The 16,364-nt window shown below is 56.9% G+C and overlaps 1 protein-coding gene across 1 annotated transcript in view; it reads left to right on the forward strand.

The window, feature by feature from the left end:
• The window catches only part of LOC147106561 (CD82 antigen-like), a 115,301-nt gene that overhangs the window by 48,196 nt on the left and 50,741 nt on the right, over positions 1–16,364 (forward strand). Inside the window, exon 4 of the mRNA XM_086008479.1 lies at positions 2,098–2,691. Coding sequence (XP_085864605.1) covers positions 2,098–2,691 — 594 coding nt within the window. The remainder of the gene's footprint in view (positions 1–2,097; positions 2,692–16,364) is intronic.

Here is a 16,364-nt window from a genome sequence, read left to right on the forward strand (position 1 = left end):
GTGTTGTGATGTTTGGGGGTGTGCATCGTGTTGTGATGTTTGGGGGTGTGCATTGTGTTGTGATGTTTGGGAGTGTGCATTGTGTTGTGATGTTTGGGGGTGTGCATTGTGTTGATGTTTGGGAGTGTGCATTGTGTTGTGATGTTTGGGGGGGTGCATTGTGTTGTGATGTTTGGGAGTGTGCATTGTGTTGTGATGTTTGGGGGTGTGCATTGTGTTGATGTTTGGGAGTGTGCATTGTGTGATGTTTGGGGGTGTGCATTGTGTTGTGATGTTTGGGGGGGGTGCATTGTGTTGTGATGTTTGGGGGTGTGCATTGTGTTGTGATGTTTGGGGGTGTGCATTGTGGTGATGTTTGGGGGGGTGCATTGCGTTGTGATGTTTGGGGGGTGCATTGTGTTGTGATGTTTGGGGGTGTGCATTGTGTTGTGATGTTTGGGAGTGTGCATCGTGTTGTGATGTTTGGGGGGTGAATTGTGTTGTGATGGGGGGGTGCATTGTGTTGTGATGTTTGGGGGTGTGCATTGTGTTGTGATGTTTGGGGGTGTGCATTGTGTTGTGATGTTTGGGGGGGTGCATTGTGTTGTGATGTTTGGGGGGGTGCATTGTGTTGTGATGTTTGGGGGTGCATTGTGGTGATGTTTGGGGGTGTGCATTGTGTTGATGTTTGGGGGTGTGCATTGTGTTGATGTTTGGGGGTGTGCATTGTGTTGTGATTGGAAGTGTGCATTGTGTTGATGTTTGGGGGGGTGCATTGTGTTGTGATGTTTGGGGGTGCATTGTGGTGATTGGGGGTGTGCATTGTGTTGATGTTTGGGGGTGTGCATTGTGTTGATGTTTGGGGGTGTGCATTGTGTTGATGTTTGGGGGTGTGCATTGTGTTGTGATTGGAAGTGTGCATTGTGTTGTGATTGGGGGGCTGCATTGTGTTGTGATGTTTGGGGGTGTGCATTGTGTTGATGTTTGGGGGTGTGCATTGTGTTGATTGGGGGTATGCATTGTGTTGTGATTGGAAGTGTGCATTGTGTTGTGATTGGGGGGCTGCATTGTGTTGTGATTGGGGGTGTGCATTGTGGTGATGTTTGGGAGTGTGCATTGTGGTGATGTTTGGGAGTGTGCATTGTGTTGTGATGTTTGGGGGGGTGCATTGTGTTGTGATGTTTGGGGGTGTGCATTGTATTGTGATTGGGGGTGTGCATTATATTGTGTTTGGGAGTGTGCATTGTGTTGATGTTTTGGGGTGTGCATTGTGTTGTGATGTTTGGGAGTGTGCATTGTGTTGTGATGATTGGGAGTGTGCATTGTGTTGTGATGTTTGGGGTGTGCATTGTGTTGTGATGTTTGGGAGTGTGCATTGTGTTGTGATGTTTGGGGTGTGCATTGTGTTGTGATGTTTGGGAGTGTGCATTGTGTTGTGGTGATTGGGAGTGTGCATTGTGTTGTGATGTTTGGGGTGTGCATTGTGTTGTGATTGGGAGTGCGCATTGTGTTGTGATGTTTGGGGTGTGCATTGTGTTGATGTTTTGGGGTGTGCATTGTGTTGTGATGTTTGGGAGTGTGCATTGTGTTGTGGTGATTGGGAGTGTGCATTGTGTTGATGTTTTGGGGTGTGCATTGTGTTGTGATGTTTGGGGTGTGCATTGTGTTGTGATGTTTGGGGTGTGCATTGTGTTGTGATGTTTGGGGTGTGCATTGTGTTGTGATGTTTGGGGTGTGCATTGTGTTGTGATGTTTGGGAGTGTGCATTGTGTTGATGTTTGGGGGTGTGCATTGTGTTGATGTTTGGGGGTGTGCATTGTGTTGATGTTTTGGGATGTGCACTGTGTTGTGATGTTTGGGGTGTGCATTGTGTTGTGATGTTTGGGCGTGGGCATTTGTTGATGTTTGGGGCTGTGCATTGGGTTGTGATGTTTGGGGTGTGCATTGTGTTGTGATGTTTGGGACTGTGCATTGTGTTGTGATGTTTGGGAGTGTGCATTGTGTTGTTGATGTTTGCGAGTGTGCATTGTGTTGTGATGTTTTGGTGTGTCCGAGCTGTGGGAGAAGAGTTCGAGGTGACACATTGTGATGGGAACTCTCTCTCTCTCTCCTTTGCAGTATTTTGCCTTGCTGCTTGTCATCTTCCTCCTGGAGATCCTGGCTGGAATCTTGGCCTACATCTACTACCAGCAGGTAAGCTGCCTCCGGAAGCTCATTCCCATACACCGAGTGCTGCAGAGGTTGGGCCCTGATAGTTTGAGCCACTTTAACAGACAGTGGGTGTTAAATTGTGTTGCTTTGCGGGAGGTTAGCGGCGGCGGTAGCCTGGCGTCTCGCCGGACAATATATCTGACGGGGTCAGGGTGTGGTTTTGCAGCCGCGGTGGCGCAAGGTAACGGGCAGGGGTCAGGCTTTTTTTTTCTGGCCACCTGCCAGCACCTGCCCCCTTCCCCTCTTATATTCGAGGTGTCGGCCGTGATCGCTCAGCCCGGCACTCCTCTTGAGTGCTGGGCTGTTTTTCTGGCACCCCACTTCCAGTGGTCCAGCAGGGCCCCCGTGCGCGCAGCGCTGGGCCCCCCCCTTCAATCAGCGGGGGGAGGCCTGCGGTGCTACGTGCCGACACGCGTGGTATTACGTGCCGCTGCGATATTGACTGCTATTGACTCCAGTCGCACCCCGTCTGCTGCTTGGGACGCTACCACTGAACTTACGGCGAGGGGCCGCTAACATTTTCGAGTGCTAAAAGTAGCGTCCCGGCGAAGTTAGTGCCCTCTTTTTCCCCCCCCCCAGTGTCTTTTCTCAGTGTTGTTAAGCTTAATGAACCGTTGCCAACCTGGGAAGGAAGGCACCAGTTCTGGCATCGTGCTCAAGGGTGTAATTTGTGTCAGTGCCTCGGGCTTGTTTAATGAGTCATTGAAAGAGATTTGTGAACACTTGTTTCATTGATTGCACTGCAGCCTGTGGTTAAAGGTACCACTGGCTGTCAGCTGTTTAACCAGGGACCTACGCAACTCATTCTAACATTATCGAATCATACAATGAAAGCGCACTGAAGGAGGCCGTTCAGCCCATCCTGCCTGTGCTGGCTCTTTGGTAGAGCTATCCAATTAGTCCCACTCACCTGCGCTTTCCTCATTGCCCTGTAAGTATTTTCCCTTCAAGTATTTATCCAATTCTCTTTTGAATGTTATTATTGTATCTGCTTCCACCAGCCTTTCAGGCAGTGCATTCCAGATTATAACAATTTACTGCGTTTAAAAAATAAAGTTTTTCCTCATGTCGCCTCTGGTTCCTTTGCCAATCACCTTAAATCTGTGTCCTCTGGTTACCGACCACTGCCATATCCAAGGAGGATTGGAAGATGGTGGCCTGCACCTCCGCAATTTCCATCCTCACTTCCCTCAGTAACCAAGGATGCATCCCATCCGGGCCGGGTGATTTTCTACTTTGTACTTAAAAGTTTGGCAGTCCTCATTCCCTGCCTATTTTTATCCCATCCCATATCGTTGCTGCCTCCTCCTTCACTGCTACATTGGCAGCATCCACTTCTCTAGTGAAGACAGATGCAAAATACTCACTTAGTACCTCAGCCTTGCCCTCTGCCTCCACAAGATCATCTTTTTAGTCACTAATCGGCCCCACCCTTCCTTTGACTAACCATTTACTATTTACATGTTTATAAAAGACTTTTGGGTTCCCTTTTAAGTTAGCCGCTAATCTATTCTCATTCTCTTTTTGCCCCATTCCCTTTTTTAGATCTCCTCTGTACTTTCTATATCCCAGTGTTCAAAAGCTGCTTCTGCGCAGCTGTCGCTGATGTGTCTGTAAGGGACAGCATTGTTGGGGAGAGTTTGTTTGCAAGCCAGTCATTCCTGTCTTGTTGAGCACAGAGAGATCTGCGGACATAGGCGTAAGCTGCAGAGGTAGTCGCTCCATTACTCTTGGCTGTTCTGCTCTGTCACTGAAATCTGAAGACCTGCCCTATCCAACCACTTGAAAAGACTACAAAATCAATTGAGGGCAGCAGACCAACACTGGCAGAATGAGTGTGAAAGAGAGCCTCTTCCTGCAGCCGCACTGTCCCACACTGCCACCCAGTGTCGGGCATGGGTAAAGCAGCTCTGTCCCACACTGCCACCCAGTGTCGGGCATGGGTAAAGCAGCTCTGTCCCACACTGCCATCCAGTGTTCGGCATGGGTAAAGCAGCTCTGTCCCACACTGCCATCCAGTGTTCGGCATGGGTAAAGCAGCTCTGTCCCACACTGCCACCCAGTGTCAGGCATGGGTAAAGCAGCTCTGTTCCACACTGCCATCTAGTGTCGGGCATGGGTAAAGCAGCTCTGTCCCACACTGCCATCCAGTGTCGGGCATGGGTAAAGCAGCTCTGTCCCACACTGCCACCCAGTGTCGGGCATGGGTAAAGCAGCTCTGTCCCACACTGCCACCCAGTGTCGGGCATGGGTAAAGCAGCTCTGTCCCACACTGCCACCCAGTGTCGGGCATGGGTAAAGCAGCCCTGTCCCACACTGCCACCCAGTGTCGGGCATGGGTAAAGCAGCCCTGTCCCACACTGCCATCCAGTGTCGGGCATGGGTAAAGCAGCTCTGTCCCACACTGCCATCCAGTGTCGGGCATGGGTAAAGCAGCTCTGTCCCACACAGCCATCCAGTGTCGGGCATGGGTAAAGCAGCTCTGTCCCACACTGCCATCCAGTGTCGGGCATGGGTAAAGCAGCTCTGTCCCACACTGCCATCCAGTGTCGGGCATGGGTAAAGCAGCTCTGTCCCACACTGCCATCCAGTGTCGGGCATGGGTAAAGCAGCTCTGTCCCACACTGCCATCCAGTGTCGGGCATGGGTAAAGCAGCTCTGTCCCACACTGCCATCCAGTGTCGGGCATGGGTAAAGCAGCTCTGTCCCACACTGCCATCCAGTGTCGGGCATGGGTAAAGCAGCTCTGTCCCACACTGCCATCCAGTGTCGGGCATGGGTAAAGCAGCTCTGTCCCACACTGCCACCCAGTGTCGGGCATGGGTAAAGCAGCTCTGTCCCACACTGCCACCCAGTGTCGGGCATGGGTAAAGCAGCTCTGTCCCACAATGCCACCCAGTGTCGGGCATGGGTAAAGCAGCTCTGTCCCACACTGCCATCCAGTGTCAGGCATGGGTAAGGCAGGTCTTGCTGAGTGGTGTTAACCGGGGAATATGCCTTTCTCTTTCTGTCTTTCACTCTACCTCTCCCCCTCACACGCCCTCTCTCCCTCACACTCATCTCTTACACTCTCAATCTCACACACTCACACTCTCTCAAACTTTCACTCTCACACTCTATCACACACACTCACACCCTCTCTCTCACACTCACCCACTCATACTTTCTCCCACTCTCCTTCATTCTCTCTCACTCATTCTCATAGTCTCTCTCACACTCTCTCGTACACTCCCACCCTCGCTCACATACTCGCTCACACTCTCTCATTCTCTCACACTCAATCTCACACTCTCTCTCATTCTCACTTTCTCACCCTCTCACCCTCTCTCGTCCTCGCTCTCACCCTCTCTCTCACACATGCTCTCTCTCACTCTTGCACACACTCATACTCTCACTCTCATACTCTCTCTCATTCTCTCACTCATTCTCTCATACTCACTCTCACTCACTAACTTTCTCACCCTCTCTCACTCTGACACTCTCACACTCTCTCTCTCTCTCTCTCTCTCTCTCTCTCTCACACTCTCTCTCTCACCCTCTCTCACTCTGACACTCTCTCTCACACTCTCTCTCTCACTCTCTCTCACTCACACTCTCTCTCACTTTCTCACACACTCTCTCTCACTCTCTCTCAGACTCTCTCTCACTCTCAGACTCTCTCTCACTCTCTCTCTCACACTCTCTCACACTCTCTCACACTCTCACTCTCTCTCACACTCTCACTCTCAGACTCTCTCTCTCTCACTCTCTCTCTCTCGCTCTCTCTCTCTCTCTCTCTCTCACTCTCTCTCAGACTCTCTCGCTCTCACACTCTCTCACACTATCTCTCTTGCCCTTACTCTCACCCTCACCTGTCACAGATGCATCTGTCAATGATAGTCATTGTGGAAACGAAGTCCCGTCTTCACACTGAGGACACCCTCCACCGTGTTGTGTGGCACTACCACCATGCTAAATGGGACAGATGCAGAACAGATCTAGCAGCTTAAAATTGGGCATCCATGAGGCACTGTGGGCCATCAGCAGCAACAGAATTGTATTCCACCACAACCTGTAATTTCATGGCCCGGTATATTCCCTCACTCTACCATTACCATCAAGCCAGGGGACCAGCCCTGGTTCAATAAGGAGTGTAGAAGAGCATGCCGGGAACAGCACCAGCCGTACCTAAAAATGAGGTGCCAACCTGGGGAAGCTGCAACACAGGACTACATGCATGCTAAAAAGCGGAAGCAGCATGCTATAGACAGGGCTAAGCAATCCCACAATCAACGGATCAGATCAAAGCTCTGCAGTCCTGCCACATCAAGTTGTGAATGGTGGTGAACCATTAAACAACTAACGGGAGGAGGAGGCTCCATGAATATCCCCATCCTCAATGATAGTGGAGCCCAGCACATGAGTGCAAAAGACAAGGCTGAAGCGTTTGCAACCATCTTCAGCCAGATGTGCCGAGTGGATGATCCATATCGGCCTCCTCCTCAGGGCCCCATCATCACAGAAGCCAGTCTTCAGCCAATTTGATTCACTCCACGTGATATCAAGAAACGGCTGAGTGCACTGGATACAGCAAAGGCTATGGGCCCTGACAACATCCTGGCTATCGTGCTGAAGACTTGTGCTCCAGAACTAGCCGCGCCTCTCGCCAAGCTGTTCCAGTACAGCTACAACACTGGCATCTATCCAACAATGTGGAAAACTGCCCAGGTATGTCCTGTCCACAAAAAGTAGGGCAAATCCAACCCGGCCAATTACCGCCCCATCAGTCTACTCTCAATCATCAGCAAAGTGATGGAAGGTGTCATCGACAGAGCTATCAAGCGGCACTTACTCACCAATAACCTGCTCACTGATGCCAGTTTGGGTTCCGCCAAGACCACTCTGCTCCCGGCCTTATTACAGCCTTGGTCCGAACATAGACAAAAGAGTTGAATTCCAGAGTGAGGTGAGAGTAACTGCCCTTGACATCAAGGCAGCATTTGACCTAATGTGGCTTCAAGGAGCCCCAGTAAAACTGAAGTCAGTGGGAATCGGGGGGTAAAACTCTCCACTGGCTGGAGTCATACTTAGCACAAAGGAAGGTGGTTGTGGTGCTTGAAGGTCAATCATCACAGCCCCAGGACATCGCTGCAGGCGTTCCTCAGGGCAGTGTCCTAGGCCCAACCATCTTCAGCTGCTTCATCAATGACCTTCCCTCCAACATAAGGCCAGAAATGGGGATGTTCGCTGATGACTGCACAATGCTCAGTGCCATTCACAACTCCACAGATAATGAAGCAGTCCATGCCCACATGCAATAAGACCTGGACGACGTTCAGGCTTGGGCTGATAAGTGGCAGGTAACATTCACACCACAGAAGTGCCAGGCAATGACTATCTCCAACAAGCGAGAGTCTAACCACCGCCTCTTGATATTCAATGGGATTGCCATCGCCGAATCCCCCTCCATCAACATCCTGGGGGTCACCATTGACCAGAAACTTAACTGGACCAGCCACATCAATACTGTGGCAACAAGAGCAGGTCAGAGGCTAGGTATTCTGCAGCGAGTGTCTCACCTCCTGACTCCCCAAAGCCTTTCCACCATCGACAAGGCACAAGTAAGGAGTGTGATGGAATACTCTCCACTTGCCTGGATGAGTGCAGCTCCAACAACACTCAAGAAGCTCAACACCATCCAGGACAAAGCCACCCACTTGATTGGCACCCCATCAACCACCTTAAACATTCACTCCCTCCACCACCGGCGCACCGTGGCTGCAGTGTGTACCATCTACAAGATGCACTGCAGCAACTCGCCAAGGCATCTTCGGCAGCACCTCCCAAACCCGCGACCTCTACCACCTAGCAGGACAAGGGCAGCAGGCGCATAGGAACACCACCACCTCCAAGTTCCCCTGCAAGTCACACACCATCCTGACTTGGAAGTATATCGCCGATCCTTCATCGTCGCTGGGTCAAAATCCTGGAACTCCCTACCTAACAGCACTGTGGGAGTACTTTCACCACACGGACTGCAGCAGTTCAAGAAGGCGGCTCACCACCACCTTCTCGAGGGTAATTAGGGAAGGGCAATAAATGCTGGCCTTGCCAGCGACGCCCACATCCCATAAACAAACTTTTAAAAATCCTCTCTTACACTCTCTCACGCACATTCTCCCTCTCTCCCTATCTCTCTCCCTCACACTCTCTTACAGTCTTACTCTCAAACTCTCTCTTTCCCGCCCCCTCTTTCCCGCCCCCTCCCTCTCTCAATCTTAGTCTCAGTCTCACTCTCCCTCTCCCTCTCCCTCTCCCTCTCATCACTCTCACACTCTCACTCTCACACTCACACTCTCACACTCACTCTCACTCTCACTCTCCCTCTCCCTCTCCCTCTCATCACTCTCATCACTCTCACTCTCACTCTCACTCTCACTCTCACACTCACACTCACTCTCACTCTCACTCTCACTCTCACTCTCACTCACTCACACTCACACTCACACTCACACTCACACTCACTCTCACTCTCACTCTCACTCTCACTCTCACTCACTCACACTCACACTCACACTCACACTCACACTCACTTTCACTCTCACACTCTCTCTGTCTCACTCTCTGTCTCACTCTCTGTCTCACTCTCACCCTCTCTCTGTCTCTCACACCCTTTCTGCCTCTCACACTCTCTCACACTCTCACTCGCTCTCCCTCTCACGCGCTGTCGCGCTCTCTCTCTCGCGCTCTCTCTCTCGCGCTCTCTCTCTCGCGCTCTCTCTCGCGCTCTCTCTCTCGCGCTCTCTCTCTCGCGCTCTCTCTCTCGCGCTCTCTCTCTCGCGCTCTCTCTCTCGCGCTCTCTCTCTCGCGCTCTCTCGCGCTCTCACGCGCTCACTCTCACGCGCTCTCACTCCCTCTCGCTCTCTCACGCGCTCACTCACGCGCTCTCACTCTCTCTTGCGCTCTCACTCTCTCTCTCGCGCTCTCACTCTCTCGCGCTCTCACTCTCTCGCGCTCTCACTCTCTCACTCTCTCGCTCTCGCTCGCTCTCTCTCGTGCTCTCGCGCTCTCGCTCTCTCACGCGCTCTCGCTCGCTCTCTCGCTCGCTCTCTCACGCACTCTCGCTCGCTCTCTCACGCGCTCTCGCTCTCTCGCGCTCTCGCTCTCTCGCGCTCTCGCTCTCTCGCGCTCTCGCGCTCTCACGCGCTCTCGCTCTCTCGCGCTCTCGTTCTCTCACGCGCTCTTGCTCTCGCTCTCACGCGCTCTCGCTCTCACGCGCTCTCGCGCGCTCTCGCTCTCACGCGCTCTCGCTCTCACGTGCTCTCGCTCTCTCACGCGCTCTCGCTCTCTCGCGCTCACTCTCGCGCTCACTCACGCGCTCTCACTCTCTCGCGCTCTCACTCGCTCGCGCTCTCGCTCGCTCTCTCTCGTGCTCTCGCGCTCTCGCTCTCTCACGCGCTCTCGCTCGCTCTCTCACGCGCTCTCGCTCTCACGCGCTCTCGCTCTCACGTGCTCTCGCTCTCACGCGCTCTCGCTCTCTCGCGCTCTCGTTCTCTCGCTCTCACGCGCTCTTGCTCTTGCTCTCACGCGCTCTCGCTCTCACGCGCTCTCGCTCTCACGCGCTCTCGCTCTCACGCGCTCTCGCTCTCACGCGCTCTCGCTCTCACGCGCTCTCGCTCTCTCACGCGCTCTCACGCGCTCACTCTCGCGCTCACTCGCGCTCTCACTCCCTCTCGCGCTCTCACTCTCTCACGCGCTCGCACTCTCACGCGCTCACTCACGCGCTCTCACTCTTGCGCTCTCACTCTCTCGCTCGCTCTCTCACGCGCTCTCGCTCGCTCTCTCACGCGCTCTCGCTCGCTCTCTCACGCGCTCTCGCTCGCTCTCTCGCGCTCTCGTTCGCTCTCTCACGCGCTCTCGCTCTCTCACGCGCTCTCGCTCTCTCACGCGCTCTCGCTCTCTCACGCGCTCTCGCTCTCACGCGCTCTCGCTCTCACGCGCTCTCGCTCTCTCACGCGCTCTCGCTCTCTCACGCGCTCTCGCTCTCACGCGCTCTCGCTCTCACGCGCTCTCGCTCTCTCACGCGCTCTCGCTCTCTCACGCGCTCTCGCTCTCTCACGCGCTCTCGCTCTCTCACGCGCTCTCGCTCTCTCACGCGCTCTCGCTCTCACGCTCTCTCGCTCGCGCTCTCGCGCTCTCGCTCTCTCTCGCGCTCTCGCGCTCTCGCTCTCTCGCTCTCTCGCTCTCTCTCGCTCTCTCGCTCTCTCTCGCGCTCTCGCTCTCTCTCGCGCTCTCGCTCTCGCGCTCTCGCTCTCTCGCTCTCTCGCTCTCTCTCGCTCTCGCTCTCTCTCGCTCTCTCGCTCTCGCTCTCTCTCACGCGCTCTCGCTCGCTCGTTCTCGCGCTCGCTCTCTCTCGCGCTCTCGCTCTCTCGCGCGCTCGCTCTCTGGAGCGCTCTCGCTCGCTCTCTGGAGCGCTCTCGCTCTCTCTGGCGCGCTCTCGCTCTCTCTGGCGCGCTCTCGCTCTCTCTGGCGCGCTCTCGCTCGCGCGCTCTCGCTCTCTCACGCGCTCTCGCTCTCTCATGCGCTCTCACTCTCTCTCGCTCACGCGCTCTCACTCTCTCTCGCTCTCACTCTCTCTCACTCTCCCTCTCGCGCTCTCACTCTCTCGCGCTCTCACTCTCTCTCGCGCTCTCACTCTCTCTCGCGCTCTCACTCTCTCGCGCTCTCACTCTCTCGCGCTCTCACTCTCTCTCGCGCTCTCACTCTCTCGCGCTCTCACTCTCTCGCGCTCTCACTCTCTCTCGCGCTCTCACTCTCTCGCGCTCTCACTCTCTCGCGCTCTCACTCTCTCGCGCTTTCACTCTCTCTCGCGCTCTCACTCTCTCGCGCTCTCACTCTCTCTCGCGCTCTCACTCTCTCTCGCGCGCACTCTCTCTCTCGCGCGCACTCACTCTCTCTCGCGCGCTTTCACTCTCTCACGCGCTTTCACTCTCTCGCGCTCTCACTCTCTCGCGCTCTCTCTCACGCGCTCTCACTCTCTCTCGCGCTCTCACTCTCGCGCGCTCTCTCTCGCGCTTGCGCTCTCTCTCACGCGCTCTCACTCTCTCATGCGCTCTCACTCTCTCTCGCTCACGCGCTCTCACTCTCTCTCGCTCTCACTCTCTCTCACTCTCCCTCTCGCGCTCTCACTCTCTCGCGCTCTCACTCTCTCTCGCGCTCTCACTCTCTCGCGCTCTCACTCTCTCGCGCTCTCACTCTCTCTCGCGCTCTCACTCTCTCGCGCTCTCACTCTCTCGCGCTCTCACTCTCTCGCGCTCTCACTCTCTCGCGCTTTCACTCTCTCTCGCGCTTTCACTCTCTCTCGCGCTTTCACTCTCTCTCGCGCTCTCACTCTCTCTCGCGCTCTCACTCTCTCTCGCGCTCTCACTCTCTCTCGCGCTCTCACTCTCTCTCGCGCGCTCTCACTCTCTCGCGCGCTCTCACTCTCTCTCGCGCGCACTCACTCTCTCTCGCGCGCTTTCACTCTCTCTCACGCGCTTTCACTCTCTCGCGCTCTCACTCTCTCACGCTCTCTCTCACGCGCTCTCACTCTCTCACTCTCTCGCGCTCTCACTCTCTCGCGCTCTCACTCTCGCGCGCTCTCTCTCGCGCTTGCGCTCTCTCTCACGCGCTCTCACTCTCTCGCGCTCTCTCTCACGAGCTCTCACTCTCTCTCACGCTCTCTCTCTCTCGCGCGCTCTCACTCTCTCTCGCGCGCTCTCACTCTCTCGCGCGCTCTCACTCTCTCTCGCGCGCTCTCACACTCTCTCGCGCGCTCTCACTCTCTCGCGCGCTCTCACTCTCTCTCGCGCGCTCTCACTCTCTCGCGCGCTCTCACTCTCTCGCGCGCTCTCACTCTCTCGCGCGCTCTCACTCTCTCGCGCGCTCTCTCTCGCGCTCTCACTCTCGCGCTCTCACTCTCTCGCGCGCTCTCACTCTCTCGCGCGCTCTCTCTCTCACGCGCTCTCACTCTCTCTCACGCGCTCTCACTCTCACGCGCTCTCACACTCTCTCTCACGCGCTCTCACTCTCTCTCGCGCGCTCTCACTCTCGCGCTCTCACTCTCTCTCGCGCTCTCACTCTCTCTCGCGCTCACACTCTCTCTCGCGCTCTCACTCTCTCTGGCGCTCTCACTCTCACGCGCTCTCACTCCCTCTCACGCGCTCTCACTCCCTCTCACGCGCTCTCACTCTCTCTCACGCGCACTCACTCTCACGCGCACTCACTCTCTCTCACGCGCACTCACTCTCTCTCGCGCTCTCACTCTCTCTCACGCGCTCTCACTCTCTCGCGCTCTCACTCTCTCGCGCTCTCACTCTCTCGCGCGCTCTCACTCTCTCGCGCGCTCTCACTCTCTCGCGCGCTCTCACTCTCTCGCGCGCTCTCACTCTCTCGCGCGCTCTCACTCTCTCGCGCGCTCTCACTCTCTCGCGCGCTCTCACTCTCTCGCGCGCTCTCGCACTCTCTCACGCGCTCTCTCACGCGCTCTCTCTCGCGCTCTCACTCTCTCGCGCTCTCACTCTCTCGCGCTCTCACTCACACTCACACTCACTCACTCTCACACTCACACTCACACTCACTTTCACTCTCTCACACTCTCTCTGTCTCACTCTCTGTCTCACTCTCACCCTCTCTCTGTCTCTCACACCCTTTCTGCCTCTCACACTCTCTCACACTCTCACTCGCTCTCCCTCTCACGCGCTGTCGCGCTCTCTCTCTCTGGCGCTCTCTCTCTGGCGCTCTCTCTCTGGCGCTCTCTCTCTGGCGCTCTCTCTCTGGCGCTCTCTCTCTGGCGCTCTCTCTCTCGCGCTCTCTCTCGCGCTCTCTCTCTCGCGCTCTCTCGCGCGCTCTCTCGCTCTCACGCGCTCACTCTCACGCGCTCTCACTCTCTCGCACTCTCACTCCCTCTCGCGCTCTCACTCTCTCACGCGCTCACTCACGCGCTCTCACTCTCTCTTGCGCTCTCACTCTCTCACTCTCGCGCTCTCACTCGCTCGCGCTCTCGCTCTCTCACGCGCTCTCGCTCTCTCACGCGCTCTCGCTCGCTCACGCGCTCTCGCTCGCTCTCTCACGCGCTCTCGTTCGCTCTCTCACGCGCTCTCGCTCTCACGCGCTCTCGCTCTCTCACGCGCTCTCGCTCTCTCGCTCTCACGCGCTCTCGCTCTCGCTCTCTCGCGCTCTCGTTCTCTCACGCGCTCTTGCTCTCGCTCTCACGCGCTCTCGCTCTCGCTCTCTCGCGCTCTCGTTCTCTCACGCGCTCTTGCTCTCGCTCTCACGCGCTCTCGCTCTCACGCGCTCTCGCTCTCACGCGCGCTCGCTCTCGCGCTCTCGCTCTCGCGCTCTCGCTCTCTCACGCGCTCTCGCTCTCGCTCTCTCACGCGCTCTCGCTCTCTCACGCGCTCTCGCTCTCGCTCTCACGCGCTCTCGCTCTCACGCGCTCTCGCTCTCTCTCGCTCTCTCTCGCGCTCTCGCTCTCTCTCGCGCTCTCGCTCTCTCACGCGCTCTCTCGCTCTCACGCTCTCTCGCTCTCTCTCGCGCTCTCGCTCTCTCGCTCTCTCTCGCGCTCTCGCTCTCTCTCGCTCTCTCTCGCTCTCTCTCGCTCTCTCTCGCTCTCTCTCGCTCTCTCTCGCTCTCTCTCGCTCTCGCTCTCTCTCGCGCTCTCTCGCGCTCTCTCGCTCTCTCTCGCGCTCTCGCTCTCTCGCTCTCTCGCGCTCTCGCTCTCTCGCTCTCTCTTGCGCTCTCGCTCTCTCGCTCTCTCTCGCGCTCTCGCTCTCGCTCTCTCTCACGCGCTCTCGCTCTCTCTCGCTCTCTCTCGCTCTCTCGCGCTCTCGCTCTCTCTCGCGCTCTCGCTCTCGCTCTCTCTCTCTCTCACGCGCTCTCGCTCTCTCACGCGCTCTCGCTCTCTCTCGCTCTCTCGCGCTCGCTCTCTCGCGCTCACGCGCTCTCTCGCTCTCACGCTCTCTCGCTCTCGCTCTCGCTCTCTCTCACGCGCTCTCGCTCTCTCTCGCTCTCTCTCGCTCTCTCGCGCTCTCGCTCTCTCTCGCGCTCTCGCTCTCGCTCTCTCTCTCTCTCACGCGCTCTCGCTCTCTCTCGCGCTCTCACTCTCTCTCGCGCTCTCACTCTCTCTCGCGCTCTCACTCTCTCGCGCTCTCACTCTCTCGCGCTCTCACTCTCTCTCGCGCTCTCACTCTCTCGCGCTCTCACTCTCTCGCGCTCTCACTCTCTCTCGCGCTCTCACTCTCTCGCGCTCTCACTCTCTCGCGCTCTCACTCTCTCGCGCTTTCACTCTCTCTCGCGCTCTCACTCTCTCGCGCTCTCACTCTCTCTCGCGCTCTCACTCTCTCTCGCGCGCACTCTCTCTCTCGCGCGCACTCACTCTCTCTCGCGCGCTTTCACTCTCTCACGCGCTTTCACTCTCTCGCGCTCTCACTCTCTCGCGCTCTCTCTCACGCGCTCTCACTCTCTCTCGCGCTCTCACTCTCGCGCGCTCTCTCTCGCGCTTGCGCTCTCTCTCACGCGCTCTCACTCTCTCATGCGCTCTCACTCTCTCTCGCTCACGCGCTCTCACTCTCTCTCGCTCTCACTCTCTCTCACTCTCCCTCTCGCGCTCTCACTCTCTCGCGCTCTCACTCTCTCTCGCGCTCTCACTCTCTCGCGCTCTCACTCTCTCGCGCTCTCACTCTCTCTCGCGCTCTCACTCTCTCGCTCTCTCGCGCTCTCACTCTCTCGCGCTCTCACTCTCTCGCGCTTTCACTCTCTCTCGCGCTTTCACTCTCTCTCGCGCTTTCACTCTCTCTCGCGCTCTCACTCTCTCTCGCGCTCTCACTCTCTCTCGCGCTCTCACTCTCTCTCGCGCGCTCTCACTCTCTCGCGCGCTCTCACTCTCTCTCGCGCGCACTCACTCTCTCTCGCGCGCTTTCACTCTCTCTCACGCGCTTTCACTCTCTCGCGCTCTCACTCTCTCACGCTCTCTCTCACGCGCTCTCACTCTCTCGCGCTCTCACTCTCTCGCGCTCTCACTCTCGCGCGCTCTCTCACGCGCTCTCACTCTCTCGCGCTCTCTCTCACGAGCTCTCACTCTCTCTCACGCTCTCTCTCTCTCGCGCGCTCTCACTCTCTCTCGCGCGCTTTCACTCTCTCTCACGCGCTTTCACTCTCTCGCGCTCTCACTCTCTCACGCTCTCTCTCACGCGCTCTCACTCTCTCGCGCTCTCACTCTCTCGCGCTCTCACTCTCGCGCGCTCTCTCTCGCGCTTGCGCTCTCTCTCACGCGCTCTCACTCTCTCGCGCTCTCTCTCACGAGCTCTCACTCTCTCTCACGCTCTCTCTCTCTCGCGCGCTCTCACTCTCTCTCGCGCGCTCTCACTCTCTCGCGCGCTCTCACTCTCTCTCGCGCGCTCTCACACTCTCTCGCGCGCTCTCACTCTCTCGCGCGCTCTCACTCTCTCTCGCGCGCTCTCACTCTCTCGCGCGCTCTCACTCTCTCGCGCGCTCTCACTCTCTCGCGCGCTCTCACTCTCTCGCGCGCTCTCTCTCGCGCTCTCACTCTCGCGCTCTCACTCTCTCGCGCGCTCTCACTCTCTCGCGCGCTCTCTCTCTCACGCGCTCTCACTCTCTCTCACGCGCTCTCACTCTCACGCGCTCTCACACTCTCTCTCACGCGCTCTCACTCTCTCTCGCGCGCTCTCACTCTCGCGCTCTCACTCTCTCTCGCGCTCTCACTCTCTCTCGCGCTCTCACTCTCTCTCGCGCTCTCACTCTCTCTGGCGCTCTCACTCTCACGCGCTCTCACTCCCTCTCACGCGCTCTCACTCCCTCTCACGCGCTCTCACTCTCTCTCACGCGCACTCACTCTCACGCGCACTCACTCTCTCTCACGCGCACTCACTCTCTCTCGCGCTCTCACTCTCTCTCACGCGCTCTCACTCTCTCGCGCTCTCACTCTCTCGCGCTCTCACTCTCTCGCGCGCTCTCACTCTCTCGCGCGCTCTCACTCTCGCGCGCTCTCACTCTCTCGCGCGCTCTCACTCTCTCGCGCGCTCTCACTCTCTCGCGCGCTCTCACTCTCTCGCGCGCTCTCACTCTCTCGCGCGCTCTCGCACTCTCTCACGCGCTCTCTCACGCGCTCTCTCTCGCGCTCTCACTCTCTCGCGCTC

This window comes from Somniosus microcephalus, chromosome 15, assembly GCF_052327205.1.
Source record: "Somniosus microcephalus isolate GS21.2 chromosome 15, FLI_Smic_1.0, whole genome shotgun sequence".
NCBI classification, from domain to species: Eukaryota; Metazoa; Chordata; class Chondrichthyes; order Squaliformes; family Somniosidae; genus Somniosus; species Somniosus microcephalus.